The sequence below is a fragment of the Cicer arietinum genome, chromosome 4, assembly GCF_000331145.2.
Source record: "Cicer arietinum cultivar CDC Frontier isolate Library 1 chromosome 4, Cicar.CDCFrontier_v2.0, whole genome shotgun sequence".
NCBI lineage: Eukaryota > Viridiplantae > Streptophyta > Magnoliopsida > Fabales > Fabaceae > Cicer > Cicer arietinum.
Genome location: NC_021163.2, coordinates 5,283,794 through 5,298,595, shown reverse-complemented (window position 1 = coordinate 5,298,595; position 14,802 = coordinate 5,283,794). Strand labels below are relative to the sequence as shown.

The 14,802-nt window shown below is 33.2% G+C and overlaps 4 protein-coding genes across 10 annotated transcripts; 1 reads left to right on the top strand and 3 right to left on the bottom strand.

Annotated features, from left to right (window-relative positions):
* On the bottom strand, window positions 1–4,917 carry LOC101509175 (sodium/hydrogen exchanger 1-like). 5 transcript variants are annotated; one of them, XM_027333507.2, is made up of 14 exons: window positions 4,589–4,917; window positions 4,376–4,494; window positions 4,188–4,285; window positions 3,859–3,918; window positions 3,713–3,759; window positions 3,427–3,621; window positions 2,740–2,777; window positions 2,213–2,279; window positions 1,655–1,767; window positions 1,243–1,344; window positions 1,015–1,153; window positions 878–940; window positions 705–788; window positions 1–594 (listed from the first exon to the last, which is right to left on the bottom strand). In XM_027333507.2, exons 1-14 carry the CDS (start codon window positions 4,760–4,762, stop codon window positions 274–276), a joined length of 1,620 nt encoding a protein of 539 aa, XP_027189308.1. In that variant the 5' UTR covers window positions 4,763–4,917; the 3' UTR covers window positions 1–273. The 5 variants fall into 5 exon arrangements, with proteins under 5 accessions (XP_027189308.1, XP_027189310.1, XP_012569860.1 ...); XM_027333509.2 differs by having other exon boundaries at window positions 1,655–1,755; XM_012714406.3 differs by lacking the exon at window positions 2,740–2,777 and adding an exon at window positions 2,693–2,739.
* Window positions 4,918–5,973: 1,056 nt separating this feature from the next.
* Window positions 5,974–9,111, bottom strand: LOC101509505 (uncharacterized). 3 transcript variants are annotated; one of them, XM_012714425.3, is made up of 8 exons: window positions 8,724–8,863; window positions 8,426–8,515; window positions 7,685–7,764; window positions 7,518–7,578; window positions 7,177–7,234; window positions 6,918–6,975; window positions 6,604–6,676; window positions 5,974–6,459 (listed from the first exon to the last, which is right to left on the bottom strand). In XM_012714425.3, the coding sequence occupies exons 2-8, from the start codon at window positions 8,486–8,488 to the stop codon at window positions 6,367–6,369; spliced, it is 486 nt and encodes a 161-aa protein (XP_012569879.1). In that variant the 5' UTR covers window positions 8,489–8,515; window positions 8,724–8,863; the 3' UTR covers window positions 5,974–6,366. The 3 variants fall into 3 exon arrangements, 2 of the variants coding, with proteins under 2 accessions (XP_012569879.1, XP_004495749.1); XR_003472480.2 differs by lacking the exon at window positions 8,426–8,515 and having other exon boundaries at window positions 6,918–7,018; window positions 8,724–9,111; XM_004495692.4 differs by lacking the exon at window positions 8,426–8,515 and having other exon boundaries at window positions 8,724–9,104.
* Window positions 9,112–9,486: 375 nt separating this feature from the next.
* LOC101509826 (UPF0603 protein At1g54780, chloroplastic) lies at window positions 9,487–12,064 on the top strand. The gene is made up of 3 exons (XM_004495693.4): window positions 9,487–9,992; window positions 10,694–10,886; window positions 11,577–12,064. The coding sequence occupies exons 1-3, from the start codon at window positions 9,564–9,566 to the stop codon at window positions 11,822–11,824; spliced, it is 870 nt and encodes a 289-aa protein (XP_004495750.1). The 5' UTR covers window positions 9,487–9,563; the 3' UTR covers window positions 11,825–12,064.
* LOC101510140 (GDSL esterase/lipase At1g54790) lies at window positions 11,594–14,692 on the bottom strand. Its single transcript, XM_012714547.3, has 5 exons — window positions 14,153–14,692; window positions 13,703–13,900; window positions 13,433–13,599; window positions 12,817–13,087; window positions 11,594–12,572 (listed from the first exon to the last, which is right to left on the bottom strand). The coding sequence occupies exons 1-5, from the start codon at window positions 14,385–14,387 to the stop codon at window positions 12,316–12,318; spliced, it is 1,128 nt and encodes a 375-aa protein (XP_012570001.1). The 5' UTR covers window positions 14,388–14,692; the 3' UTR covers window positions 11,594–12,315.
* Window positions 14,693–14,802: the final 110 nt, after the last annotated feature.

The window sequence follows — 14,802 nt, the reverse complement described above, 5'->3', positions numbered from 1 at the left end:
CTTCATAACAACAAAATAGAAATAGTTTCCTATGAACATGCTGTCCAAATATGGTAAGAAAAATTGGTTACATAGATTCCCAAGCATTACAATATATTTTTGCTGAAACAAGAATTAAAATATTATATGACCATGAAAACAGACAAGTACTATTTCATTTTCTGTTGAGTTTTAAACAAAAAATACCACCGGGTTTTCAATGTTCCTCGTAAAAAATATTTTTTATAATTAAAACCAAAACCAAAATCAAAACATGTACTAATTGCTTGTGTTTCAAGAAATCTCCTCTTCAGCAGGTGGTGAACCAGGAACAGCCGGAATAAAACCTCTGCCACCAAATACGGGTCTCATAAACTTATCATCGAATTTCCTCCAAAAGTAGTGAACCGTAGTAGTAGGATGACGTATCATCAAACTAAGGCTACTTCGTCTGCGAGATTGAGATTCGTGATGATTTGTTTGGTTGATGGAACAATTGCTTTCAAGGAATAGTAATCTCAGATCCTCTTGATTATCAGTGGAATCAGAAATAGCTGGTTTTGATTGCCTTAACTTCACAGCCTCAATCAAAGGCTTCGTTATGGAACCAAATACCTATTCACATTTTGTTTTTTGTTTGCAATGGAAGCTACCAAATTAGTATTTATAAGATCCTCACGCAATTCATCATATTTACATCTATGGATTAGAAATATGAAACTCACCACAGTACTGAATAAGACAAGGATTATAGTTGATGTGATCATTAATGCAGAGTCTTCAGTTGATGCTATCTCAGATTTTGAAAACTGCATTTGAAATCATCACTTGTCAAATTCCTAACTCACAACATATTTTTTTAGCAAAGAATGAAGTTATAGAATTAGCATGTGCTTGCCTGGTTATAAGATAAGGCAATGGTCACTGCACCTCTCATTAGGCCTGCCCACCATATTATAAACTGAAATTTGAAAATTCAGTGAAGTCAACCGAAAATGTTAATGCTTGAGGGAATTAGAAGCCAATAGTTATCACCTGCGATCGAAACTCGATTTTGGCGCTCTCTCTTGTTTTGGTGCAATTTGTAATGTTTGCAATAGAGAAAACAAAAGCTGCTCTTCCAATCAAAACTAATGCAATCAAAGTTGAGCTGACAGCGACTGAAGTTCCTATGCTGCTCCAACAAGAAAATGATTAACTTTAAAAATTGAATAATTAACCATTATATACACTACAGTTTGAGCTAGAGAAGTTTTCAGCTACCTGGCTTTGCTTGTTTTCCATTTGTCAACGTCGAAAGCATCCATGCCAACATATAGAAATATAAAGGTTTCAGCTATGAATGAGATAGTTGCAAAGGCGTGCCTGAAATTGCGAAAGCATTTTGTAATTCAAGATTTGACGTAAATTTTATGTTTAATTAGTTTTTTCCTACTTCTACACAAATTTATTTGTTTAATTAAGATTCAATGAAATAAGAATCAATACAAAGTTTAGATTGCTGGTTGCCCAATAACACTGAGAAAAAAAGAGGAGAAAAAACGGAATGAAATGATTTTTCTAAATTCAATAAATATATTCATGTTAATTGGCATTTCCTTCACATCTTAACAGATTGATCAACATTAACATATACTAATCTTTATCAGAAAAAATGTTGACGATCTGTCCTTACTTGGTTGTTGTCCTCGAGCTTCCTGTAACGTTGTGCCATGTATAGTGTGACATAACAATGCCACAGAAGAAAATAGTCAAAATCCCACTGAGATTCAAAAGCTGCAAAAGATACTGTTAAAGCATGAGATTTGAGATGTTCACCAACAATATTTTGTGATCTTTTGTTTTATCTTTAGTTTTATTTTGCTGTCCAAGTTACCTCTGCATAAAGTATGGTGACCCATACTTGTTGGAGTGGTTTAAGACTTTGTAATCATGGTTAGGTGACAGACTACTGCTGTCCTACTGTTTTTCTCTTTTTTGTTTTTATATATTGTATTAGAAACAATATTTTGAAGTGAATGAAAGTGATCTATGTTTCTGAATTTAAAAGAGACTAACAGATACAAATATATATAGCTTTAAATTATAAACTGAATAATTCCACAATAGTGAGGTCAGGGATAGGGTCCCTTGACCTCCAGGCACATGACAACAACACTCTCCTATCCTTTAGAAAATAAAATAATATAATGAATAATCAACTAAAGTGTCTTTTTAGATAGTGATATTGTACCTCAGCGATCATATATGACAAATATGCCATTAACATCATAAGTGCAACTTCGCGATCTGTAGAGTGCCTGAAAATGAAAGGATGCTATGTCAGGTTGCGCGGCATTGAGACTTTGTTAAGCATTTGTTACACTATAGGACCTATTTAAGCATTCAAATAAACTGTAAGGACCTATAGATCTGTGCATTCTATCAAAAACGTCTTTTCAATTTATCCGAGATCTCAAATAGGTCCTTATTGTTGCATTGTTTCTAAGTAGAATGGAAGCATGAAGATTGAAGACTAAAAATACAGGTTTTTTTCCGCAATAAACAATTGTAACAGAGAGAGTGCAACGGGTGACACTATTATACTCTTTGCGCTTTTCACATCTTTCTTGTTAATTGGCCTGTTAATTATTCAGATTTCAATGTTATCCAGTTTACCATAGTTTCAAGTGTATTTATATGAACTTATTATAGAATCAAAGGAAACTTTTACCTTCCAAAGTAAAGAGTTTTAATAATGTAAGCACTTAAAAGGCCAACCTGAAAAATTCATCATCATATAGCAAGTCAGCATACAGCTGCAACAACACCACCAACAGTCAGATTTTCAAAATTTTGTTTGCAAGCAGGGTCATAGATGTATTAATTAATCGGATAATAAGTCAGAATATCAATCAATTAAGTGCTTTTTTGGAGAAAATTTTATGTCCAAGACACATAAAGTGATGAAAATTCATTTAGAAAATAAAATCCACTTTTTGAAGGTGCTGCCTTAATGTGGAATTTTCACTGGGCTATATTGTTCCCACTAACTTTGAACTTATCTGGGTTATCAGTACATGTGAGTCGTATCTCGATTCGGTACTAGATCGAATGCAATCAATATGAATCTCTATTGTATATCTATTTGGACATGAATCTTGATTCGTTCTAATGAATCACTACCTAAACTTAGTGTAGTCAAGCACTTTTTTGTTTTTTGTTAACTTTGTATAACCAACCACTTTTCTTTTGTCATTTGATATATGACTTGAATCTTGAATTATTTTGAGGATCATATATGATATATCAAATTATAGTTTTGTTATGTCACTTGATTTTTATTTTAAAATGACATATTTTTATAGGTAATTTATCTTACAATTCACAATAAGATTTGATTCACGATTCAAGAAAAAGGTCTTCAAATTTACGATTTGAATCTCGATTTGGCAACCATGAACTTACTATTATACCAAGGGCAGTACTAGTGCAAAAGAGGTAAAAGAAGGTCCCCAACAATTTCAAGGCTGTAATAGCATTCATGGTGCTGAAGTTAAGTGTTTGGACTGAATTGAAAAGAACAATAGATGTGGCGTCATTCACTACTCCTTCTCCAAATACAATGCTGTAAAGCAAAGGTGTTTCATCTTGACTCAGAACCTTCAACAGAAAAGGAAAATGAAGACATAAAATAATCCAAATATAAATTTTTTAAATGTAAATTTATGTTTAAGCTGGGAAGAGAATATACTTGTAATGTACAAACTGAGTCAGTTGCTGACAATATGGCACCAATGGCTTCACATGTAATGTGAACAAACAAATCAGAATATGGACAAATGATTATTATATTGAGAGAGATAGATATACATGATTTGCTTTTAAATACTGTCTCACCTAGGTGATCTTTTATGCCCAGGTTGGTTATGCCAATTCTTGTAAATAGCAGAAAAGCACCTAGAGAAGTTGCAGAAACAACTAATGGATTCAGTAGTTGATAGTGAAAGAAACTATTGATCAATGGCTTTCGGAATGAGGTTCAGAACTGTTGTAAATGACGTATATTTCTAATAATTGTATTCGGCTGGTTAATCAGATCCGTTAAGTTTAGAATAGTCTATTTAAACGAATTAGTGTATGTACTCTATTTATAACTTTGAATATATTTCACAAAAATGATATTAAAACAAGTTGAAACTCAAGAGGGTTGCCAAATATGATCTTACCAAGAGATATGAGACAGAAAGAAATAACTGTCCCAAGGACTCCAAACAGAAGTATAGTAATGAAATTCCTGAAGAACTGCTTCTTCTTGTCTTGGAAACTGACATGGAATTTGAAATTATTATACAAAAGAAATAATATATGAAGTAAATAAAGAGATAGAGAAGGATGAGAAGTTAATCATACTTACCCTGCATTGAAAATGATTGGTGGAAGCAAGTACAGAAAGAACAAGTCTTCACTGAATATTAGAATCTTGGTACTTCGGAACTTGGTCACTAGTAACACCACCACTCCAGAACACAAACCCTGCATTCATTTAACCAATCCAAGAAAATTTTGAGATAGAAAGTTGCATAATTGTAAGTGGAGAACAAATGAAGAATGAGTTGAGTGTGTGTACAAGAAGGAGGGCAGTGATGGATTCATTGGCCCATCGATTCTCTTCGAGAAGGTGGCCAACGATGATGCAAGAGCAGAGGAGTCCGAAGAATACACAAAGTGCAACAATTGTGCTTGTGCTTAGATATGAAGTTGAAAAATCAAGTGGTGAGGGTAACATAGCTATATTTAGCATTCACTCACTCACTCAAGTTGAGAATGAATGACTTTCATTTCTCAGTAGAGTTGAATTGAATCTGTTGATCCCTATGATTAATGGAGGAATTAATGAGGAAACATGTTTTTGGATGACAAAATGTAGTGAGTTATTAATAAAGTTGGTTCACTTGATTCTATATACATTTGTAACAGAATATAAATAAAAAACACATATATTGATCCAAGAATTAAACCAAATATATTTTTTACTTATATTTTACCATGGAGTATCAACTAAAATAACCGTGAGACGTTTACAAATTTCAATTTTTATAAATGATATGTTACGTTGTGGACTTTGGTTGTTGAGCCATTGGTTAGTAATGTTGAGCGTGACAACAAACAACCAGTCTTATGTTTTAGTTTTTTCGGTTGAAATGAAATGTTTTTCAATTTTAAGATTGACCAAACATTCTGACGTGTATCTCCTTTTCTTATTAAGGTTACTAGTCACTCTTATAACTCAATGACATTGATATTGCTATGCAAGTTAATTTTGTGCAAGTTAATTAATTCTGCCTCAAGTTCATTATTATCACATCATTGGAAGGATTAAACAATTTTACATTTATTACAGAGATCCTTAATTTTATTTTGGTGCTATAACCACTTACTCCATATTAAAAAAATGATTAAGTCGTCTCTTAAATGCATTTCATATAATAGTTGCAAGGATATTTAATATGTTAAAGACAGGAGTTCAAACTTGAGATCTCCTCTTTTTCTATATTTTGTGTGTAAGTTTCGCCGCTAGACTCTTTAGAATAAAAAAATGTGACTAAGCCGGTGCTCACTGATAGTAGTATAGTATAGGAGTGGTTAATTATTATTCATGTGAGATGACTTAATATAAATAAGTGAGAATCATACCTCAGTAACTCTTTAAATAATTTTTTTTGGGTGTAACCATAATGAATCATATCCATCAAATGTCAATATTTGGAGCAAAATTGTTACACTAATAATTAAAAAGAAGAAGAAGTAGACTCAATACATTCAACAAAATATTAGTAATTTGAAGTCCAAGCATTATTAACTGTGTTTCAGCTTTTACTGGTTGTTAAGCATAAAACGAGCCATGCAACAAAATTAATGTGATCATCCATTACAGGTAGAGAATGGTTACAAATCAGAAAGAAGCATCAATGTGAAAACTATAAACAGAAATGCTATACAAGTGATTAGAAGTAGTACAAGAAGTAGCTTAAAATAGAATGATTAACTGTTTATCCCATAAATGGCTTACATTGATACAACAATATTCTCAACTCTCATCAGCTGGATCAGGCTTCAGCTTCAAATTCAAATTTAGAGTATGAAGCTGGTGAATGAATCTCCTACTGTCTTTGCACTAAGAAACATTTTGAATATCATATTTTTTGGGGGAATACATACACACTACAAAATTATATAATCTCATTACAAAGAAATTGACGATCTTCTATACTCCGTGAGGTTTACATAGAAACCTCGACTTAAAATAGCGAACAATATTACTTAATACAAAAATATTGAAAACCATATCACTAAAGCATTGAAACTATGAGTTGGCATACCCAGTTAAAAAATATCAAGACATAGCTACAGAATTGTCAATGAAATAGCAGCAGAACGAAGTTTTACACCATCAGTGTCCCACTTGGACTGTGATGCAGTTGCGCCAGCAATAATAGCCTATAATAAAATGACAAGATAATTTACTTTTCTGTATTTTATGTTCCCAAAAATATAGCAAAAGTTGGTGTGACCTATGATATGTTTCTGGCATTGCATACCCAACTTGATATGGATGGTTTAGTAAAATGCATAGTGACAAACCTTTCCACTTCTTACGCCTGCCATCAATGCTAAGTGCTGCTCATCTTTACCAAATTCATAGAAATAGTAAGTCCTGAAATTAGAAAAGTCGATAATGCTTCAGAGTTTGGTGCAACAGAAAAATTGCTTACAATGTTTTCTATGCTAGCATTATTTACAGGCCAGACCTTCTAGTCTTGGATAACTTGTTTCCTTTTTTTGAAAAAAATAATAATAAAAAAGAATAAAGAAAAAAAAATCAAAAAACAAAACTATAATTTGTATGTTGTCCTCGGTAATGGTTCAAGTCAGTTGCAATTTGCAAATGAGCTTACCTAAAACCATCTTCTTCCTTAATTTTTATTGATCTTGCTGAGTAAAGAGTTGACCCTCCTGCATGTACATCGTGGGCGAAATGAGACGCCAAAACCAAGAACTAGGAATAAACAGAAAGAGCAATGAAGTAATCATATCATTTACTCAATTAAATGTTGGTAAATAACAATGTATTCTATACCATAAAGATAAACATAGAACAAAATTAACTTCATTGAGAACCTACAAAATTGTGCAGAAATTAAAACATAATTGCACCTGGAACAAATAATTTTGCCGCTTCCTTCAAGGAGCCTAAACCAGTTATATCCTGAGCCTACTACATTTAAGAAAATGTAAGTTCCTTGACCTTATATCAAGAATAAAAATTAGAACAACTGGGTATAATCTATGTTACAGTGACTTGAGGCACAAAAACCCAATAAAAAAAGACAGAAAAGATACAAGTTTTACAATACAGTACAAAATCTAAGGCCAAGCCTGTGCAGACACATCGCATTGACTGGGTGAAAATTTTATGCCCTACAGACATATAATGGAGGGTGAATATTTTTGTTCGTGTAAGTAAAAAAATGAAATGCCCTTGACTGTCTGATTACCTCTAAGAAGGTGATTTTAAGTTGACTGGTTGGCCGAGTAATAACATTCAGAACCGCATATCTGTTACAATCATGGATGAGATGCTTATATTTTTTCCTTCTAAACATACATGTAAGTGCATAATAAGAAAGTAAAAAATTATGAGTTTGATAAAACAAATTATTACCCATCTGAAGATACAAACCGTGCTACGACTTTCTTCTCCTTTGCCCTGTCTCCATAAAGAGACATTCCAGCACTAAAATCCTACAAGCAAATTAAAAATAAGCTCACTATACTGAGAATTTCACAATGCTTCAATGCGACTTTTTGAAAGATGCAAGTTCTTAAAAATGAATTCCAAAGGTTCATTAGACTGATCAATCAGCTATACATAGCTATTACACTCATCTTGTTCAGTTAGTTGCTGTTGTTAGATTTCTATCATTAGGTTGCAGCTAGTCGATGTTAGTTTTCTGTTAATTGATGTTGGTTAGTAAATTTCGCACCAGTTAGCTGATGGGCATATCTGTATAAACCTTCTAATTATCACAACTCAATAATAATTTGTTTTTTCCTTCTCCCTCGAAGTTTCATTAGTCTACATTCTTATATGGTATCAGAAATGTTTCTATAGCTTCTATTCGCACACTCTACAACCTTTTCAATTTCAATCTTCTAAACCTTTTTTTATTATCAGCAATGGGGAATCAAAGCAGTCTTTTCTTTTTGCATCCCTTTAACAACCATGGCTCATACTTAGTGTCTCAACTACAACTCCCGGAGGAGATCCTTGTGCATGGAATCACAACCAGGAACAAATTGTATTTTATTAATCGTGCTCACATTAAGTATGCTATGATTCCTTATTGAGGATCTGAATGAGTCCTTTGCACAAATTTGTGACTAATTCCAATTTCCAACTAACCGTGACTAAATTTAGCTTCGTCGAAGCACTTTGGATTAAAGATGTTTCTGGTGTCCAACACATCGTGGGTCCACTTGAAGTTTCTGTTTACTACACATTTCACAGATTAGTTTTTAATTATAATTTTCTAAATTGCATTTGACAAACTTGAAGAGATAAGAATTGACAAATTAAAAACTAAAGAACTTGCATGAAAAGCTATAAACTTGAATATGAATTAAGAAATATATTACAAAAAATGAACAACAGAATCAACGCAAAGAAGAATAGTAATAGTAAGAAGAGTTTGTGAATGTACCTCAGGTTCCAAGACATCCTGAAACTGTGGTGGAATTCGAATAGCAAAGCCATCGCCATAGAATCGAAACCAAGAATTGGTATTTTCAATGGAAGAAAGAAGCGAGGAAGATGAAAGAGCAAGTGGAAGTTGAGGAGTTAGGGAAATGCCAAAGGAAAATCCAACGGAGAGCAAAGAAGTTTGGAGAATGAAGTGCCTTTTGGAGGTAGGGTTGAGATTGAGAGAAGAAATGATGGGTTTTGAGGTGAAAGAGATGAAGGGTTTGGTATTGGCAATGCCAAAATTGGATAAAAGAATGGCCATCAAAGAAGGAACACCGTCCAGATAATTATCATAACTGTTATTAAACTGCTAGCTTTTTTAATATACTGTACTGTACCACTATCAAATTTATCACTACTTTTATTAATCAATCCACCAATTTTATTTGTTTGTTTTTGTAGTAGCAAAAAATTAAATGTTGACAAGTTCAAAGCTACGTCATCTAGCTTATGAAAATACATAGTTATTTTTCACTAGGATGTGAATGCAAAAGTGTTTCCAAATGTATGTTAATATGATTAGAATTATTTTACACTTTTAGGGCAAAGTAATTAAGTCTAGATTAAAAATAGAAAAGTATATTGATTTCTTCATTTTTTTATAAATAATAAAGAGCTTAATTAAGTAGGGGAAAATTGAAGCATATCAAAGATCCACATGGCAATATACGTTATCCACTTCCAAACACAGCCAAAAAATTGAGACCACTCAAAATCTGAACCAAATGAGAGAACATGAGACTGATGTGGAACAGAGGAAGTTCAACTTTCCTCATTCCAATCCTTCCTTATCTTCCTCATGGGAACCCTTTTTCCTCCAAACTCACTCTCTCCACTCCTCAACATCAAATCTTCACTTTCTCTCCAACCCAAATCAAACTCTCTCTTTTCCTGCAAACCCATTGTTTCCAATCTAAAAAAGAATCAAACTTTATCACTCAAACCACTATCCCTTCCTTCATCCACAACATGGTTCACTTATGCTCAACAGGGTCTTGCAGCTTTAGCTATTACGTTAGCACTTAACTTTAGCCCAATTCTGCATAGTGGCAATGCATTGGCTTCTGAATTTGATGTGCTTAATGAGGGTCCACCTAAGGAATCTTATGTGGTTGATGATGCTGGAGTTCTTAGTAGAGTTACTAAGTCTGATTTAAAACGGTTGTTGTCTGATTTGGAATCAAGGAAGAACTTTCACATCAATTTTATTACACTTAGAAAACTCACGGTTAGTTACACAACCATATGTCATTGAATTGAGGTGTTGGTTCTATATGTTTTGTTTGTTGTTGTTCACCAATAAATGATGAAATGCTTGATTGTTTTTTTAGTTAAATTTCAATTTAATATTATCATAGAGATATTGACATTTAGTGTAAAGTTGTTTTACCTCTAAACCGATGACCAATTACAATTGTTAGAACAGGCTTCAAAAGAATATAGATACGAAAAAACTTAATTAAAAGAACATACGAGATTTGATCACGAAGTTCGATTAATTGTACATATTTGTCTTCGATTGTAGAGTAGTTGCACTACCTATATATTGTGATTTAAGCTTAAGGTTACGAATTACAAGTGTTTAAATACTACCTTGCATGGATATTGCTCCCCACACACCCAACAAACGTTTGGGCCAAGCCCAAAGGGCAAGCAACCTATCCACTTATCAGTTAACTATGAGTTATGCCCAACAACATATCACCAATTGGTCATAACCACTAATATAAAATGATAATCAGAAAAAATCCAAGTTGCTAAAAATCCAATCTATATTAAGTACATTTTTGAAATAGACAATCTATGTGTTGAATTGTAATCGGAAAACAGTAAAAACAATACACAAGTAACTCTCCATCAACAAACTGTTAAAATGGTGCAAAACAAAAATGTTGAATATTTTGATGATGTGGTTGGCTTTGGTTGCAGAGTAAAGCCGATGCCTTTGAGTATGCTGACCAAATTTTGGAGCGTTGGTATCCTTCTGTGGAAGAGGGCAATGATAAGGGTGTTGTGGTTCTTGTAACAAGTCAGAAAGAAGGAGCAGTTACTGGTGGACCTGCTTTTATCCAAGCCATAGGAGAAAATATCCTTGATGCTACCGTGTCGGAGAACCTTCCAGGTACTTCCTTGTGGCCAGTGAATATGGACTCTGTTGTTTTCTGGCGCATGTACTGTTTGAATCACATAAGAACTTAATTGTCATCGTTGTGTCTTTCTCTTTTAACCATAACAGTAGGAGGAGTGATCCTTGTTGTTACTTCCTACCGTTTGATTTATCTATCACCTAATGGTTTTAAAGGATTTACAACACTGGCTTGGAGTGTTTTTTTTTTCTTACCGAAAATATGGCAAGTGTGAATCACTGAATTGTTGATTGTCATCTGTTCGTTTTCTTTGGATAGGTAAATATTAGTATATTAATCGTTATGTTAATACTTCTTCCTTCACCAGGGTTTGAACCCCGATCTTTTAACTCGTTTGAACCCTTAGCTCAAACCAGTAAACTGCTTAGGAATCATCTCTGATATGATTATGGCCATAACATGTGATGCATTGAGTATTGAGTATTGAGGTGAGTTTGTGCCGTATAAAGGGCATTTACAGCATGCAAGATGGCAAACACTCCAACACTCAATGATCACGACGACCATATCGATAATGACAGATATGTTTTCATTTTTGGAAATAAACACATGATAATCCCTTTTTAGCTATCACAAAACGCATATGGTCCATAACTGTTTAAGTTGATGTTTGTAATCATTTTTTCAGGGCCCAATACTACTCATATCTGATTTTTTATTTGCAGTATTGGCTACGGATGAGAAGTACAACGAAGCAATTTATAGCACAGCTAAACGACTAGTTGCTGCCATTGACGGGCTTCCAGATCCTGGTGGCCCCACAGTTAAAGACGATAAGCGTGAGTCTAACTTCAAAACCAAGGAAGAGACAGATGAGAAACGCGGACAATTCTCTCTTGTAGTCGGAGGTTTGTTGGTTGTTGCGTTCGTGGTTCCTATGTTACAATACTTTGCTTATGTAGCCAAAAAGTAAAGGAACGGTATTATACAACTAGATCTGTCTTCCAAATTATCACTATTTAAATTCAGATGTATAATCTGCAGTTGTAACCTTGCTCATGTTACAATTGAGTTTGAGAAAGCTGACAAATAAGATCAGATTTTTTTGGCTTGTAAATGTAATTCCAAAATATGTATGTTGGACTATTTTTATATGCCAAATTTTATGTACTCGATTCCGACATTTATCGATTGTCGGAACAAGGGTTTATGATATCATGTGTTTTGTGTCATACAACTCTAATCAAGCATAAAACTTTGATAAGAGAAGTTTAAGAAAATAAAAGCAACTTAGTAAACAGAAAAGGAAAATGTTATACCAAATGCTATGCTCAAACAATTTCCAAATGAATTTACAATCATCAAGAACATCCTAATATTCTACTGTTTGGTAAATTTTATTTGAAACTAGCATAGATAGAGTAAAATTATTAAAACAATAATTAGACTGAATTAGAACTTGAGCTAGAGAAGGAATGGCATTTTTTCTGACAAATGAGTGTTGGAATAATTTCCAGTTAGAATTTGCGATGCGACATATTGATTAGCAGCCTCGGTGTAATGAATCCCGTCCCAGTTTACATACACACTACTATCTTTGCAACCTTTTGCTGTAATTGTGGTCCCATTCAAGACCTTTGTAACTCCACAAGAAACACGACTGTCATAGTTCAATGGCGGACCGCCATATCCACAGCAAGCCATAATTGGTTGTTCAAACCCTGCAAACAAATAATCACAGAAATTTATTATGTTAAAAAAGGAAAATGACTTGAACTGCAATAATAGGTATGAATATAACAGAATCTGCAGGACACATGATGCCTAAGGCTTTCATGCTAGAAATTCAAAATCTACAGCAACTAACCTCCAAAACTCTTGGAAACATTGTATACAAAAAAAAAGAAGGTCATAATATGTTTAATTTTGATGAGACAATAATGAATTTTTGCTAGTTATACTTACCATGTTTGGAGTAGTTTGCAATGAGGTCTAATTTGATGGTATAGACATCAACATATGTAACATTTACATCTAGATACTGGCCCTGCAATTTGCTGCAGAAAGCTTGCAATTGTTGATTAAAGGTTTTAGCAGCTTGGTTGTGTGAACTAACACATCCTAATTCATCAAGATTTGATTGATTAGTGCCAAATTTGGCAACATTTTGACCCAAGCATCCGAGTGGACCCGTGTTATGTATCCAAAAATTCCTAGCACCGTGGTCATATAGTCTCTAACGCACAAATAAGAGAGTGAGTGTTAATTTCAGCAAAACTATTTCATTTATGTTGGTTACGCTCATTTTTCTTCCAGTTACACACTCAAATAGGTTATGCAAACTCAATTCATGTATCATGCGTAAACTTAGTTTACTTTGTACATAAACTTAATTTTACGTAAACCCAGTTTACGTCAATAATCTATTTGAGTGTAACTGGAAAAAACAGGGATGTAACTAGCAACATTGAAACTATTTTTATATTTTGGAATTTAATCGTTCTTTCTTTAGGATAAAATGTTTTGAATTAAAAAAAAAGTCTCAATTCATTGTTTTTTTGGTAGACATAGTAACACTAACCTGTATTCCAGTTTCAAATTCCAATAGAATTGTTGGAATTGATGAAAGTATCTGGTCCAAGCTTTTTGAATAAAATGCACCAGCAAGGTCATTCTGGCCTATGTCAAAAATGTATAACCCCTTCTGGAAATAATCTTCAGCTGGGATATATTCATCAAATTTCTTGCCTGAAACATTATTGTGATAAATTTTCCTTCACATGAACGAATTAGATAACAACAAGCAAACTTGAAGTAATGTTAAGATGTTTGAATTAATTGTTCTATATACCTGCAAGCAATTTAAGAACCTGAGCTCTGAATAGCAGAAACTGATTTACCTCAACTCCAAAGCCAAATGGACTTATCGACGATGCAGTTGCTGGAAGGATAGTTGAACCTGCTGCTGCAAAGTTGCATCCTTGATGGAAATTTGGTAAACCCACTGAATTCAAATAGGGATTTAAGAATGGCAAATCCATTGCATCCACTGCAACAATAAACCAAAATCACATGTAACTATCATGAGAATGCAACTCTTCCTTCTTATATTTTCAAACACCTTATTAAGGAACCTCACAATGCTGTCCTTAGTTAAAAGACATATATCACTTGAGTTAAGGAAACCAATGTTTATAAACTTCATGTAGTTTTTGTAAAATCACAGTCAAATGATTTTGGAATGCGAAAAGTATTCTAAACATTGGCTAAGAAATTTTGATGAAAAGGAATAGAAATTTACTTAAGAAGTCAAGAATGAGACGGCCATTGCAGAACCTCCCAGATGGAGTTTTGAAGTAATCTTGTCCATTAGGTGGGGAGAGTTGAATGCCTAACCCTGCAACAAGTTCACCTGTATCTGAATTTGAATCACCAAAGTTGAAAACAGCTGGGTGGCTGAACTCAACCGAATTTGCGACAACCATACATATGCAAAATAACACAAGTTGAAAAGCAGCAACATAATTAGAAGCCATGTCACTCAATTCTTTGTTGTGTGCAACACAGCTAAATAGTAGTGACTTAGAAAGCAAGTAAATTTAAAAAAGGAAACCGTTCCTTTTGGTTTGCATTTCCATGCTATGTGGTTTAAGAAAGAAACAAGATATATCTTGCATTTGGATGCATGGTTTGCGTGCATTTTGTCTTGACTTGTCACTTGCATATCCACAACACTGTATTGTCTCCCCGTGAACCTTTTTAATTTGGCAATTATACCTGTTATGCCACTACACTGTATTATCATTTTTATTTATTTATTTATTTATTTATTTATTTATTTATTTATTTATTTATTTATTTATTTATTTATTTATTTATTATTATTATTATTATTATTATTATTATTATTATTATTATTATTATTATTATTATTATTATTATTATTATTAT

Bases quoted from the DNA above. Each gene is read 5' to 3' on its own strand.
- LOC101509175 (XM_027333505.2), bottom strand. From the start codon at position 4,762: ATGCTAAATATAGCTATGTTACCCTCACCACTTGATTTTTCAACTTCA. The intron at 4,495-4,588 runs GTACACACACTC...AAATGAATGCAG, and splicing joins CCATCACTGCCCTCCTTCTT to GGTTTGTGTTCTGGAGTGGT. The intron at 1,756-2,212 runs GTACAATATCAC...TATCTTTTGCAG, and splicing joins TGTCATATATGATCGCTGAG to CTTTTGAATCTCAGTGGGAT.
- LOC101509505 (XM_004495692.4), bottom strand. From the start codon at position 9,026: ATGGCCATTCTTTTATCCAATTTTGGCATTGCCAATACCAAACCCTTC. The intron at 7,579-7,684 runs GTAATAATTTGT...TGATTGTAACAG, and splicing joins CGGTTTGTATCTTCAGATGG to ATATGCGGTTCTGAATGTTA. The intron at 6,976-7,176 runs GTGCAATTATGT...ATGTACATGCAG, and splicing joins GGCAAAATTATTTGTTCCAG to GAGGGTCAACTCTTTACTCA.
- LOC101509826 (XM_004495693.4), top strand. From the start codon at position 9,564: ATGGGAACCCTTTTTCCTCCAAACTCACTCTCTCCACTCCTCAACATC. The intron at 9,993-10,693 runs GTTAGTTACACA...CTTTGGTTGCAG, and splicing joins TTACACTTAGAAAACTCACG to AGTAAAGCCGATGCCTTTGA. The intron at 10,887-11,576 runs GTACTTCCTTGT...TTTTATTTGCAG, and splicing joins CGTGTCGGAGAACCTTCCAG to TATTGGCTACGGATGAGAAG.
- LOC101510140 (XM_012714547.3), bottom strand. From the start codon at position 14,387: ATGGCTTCTAATTATGTTGCTGCTTTTCAACTTGTGTTATTTTGCATA. The intron at 13,901-14,152 runs GTAAATTTCTAT...TTATTGTTGCAG, and splicing joins TCTCATTCTTGACTTCTTAA to TGGATGCAATGGATTTGCCA. The intron at 12,573-12,816 runs GTAAGTATAACT...ATTTGTTTGCAG, and splicing joins TGCAAACTACTCCAAACATG to GGTTTGAACAACCAATTATG.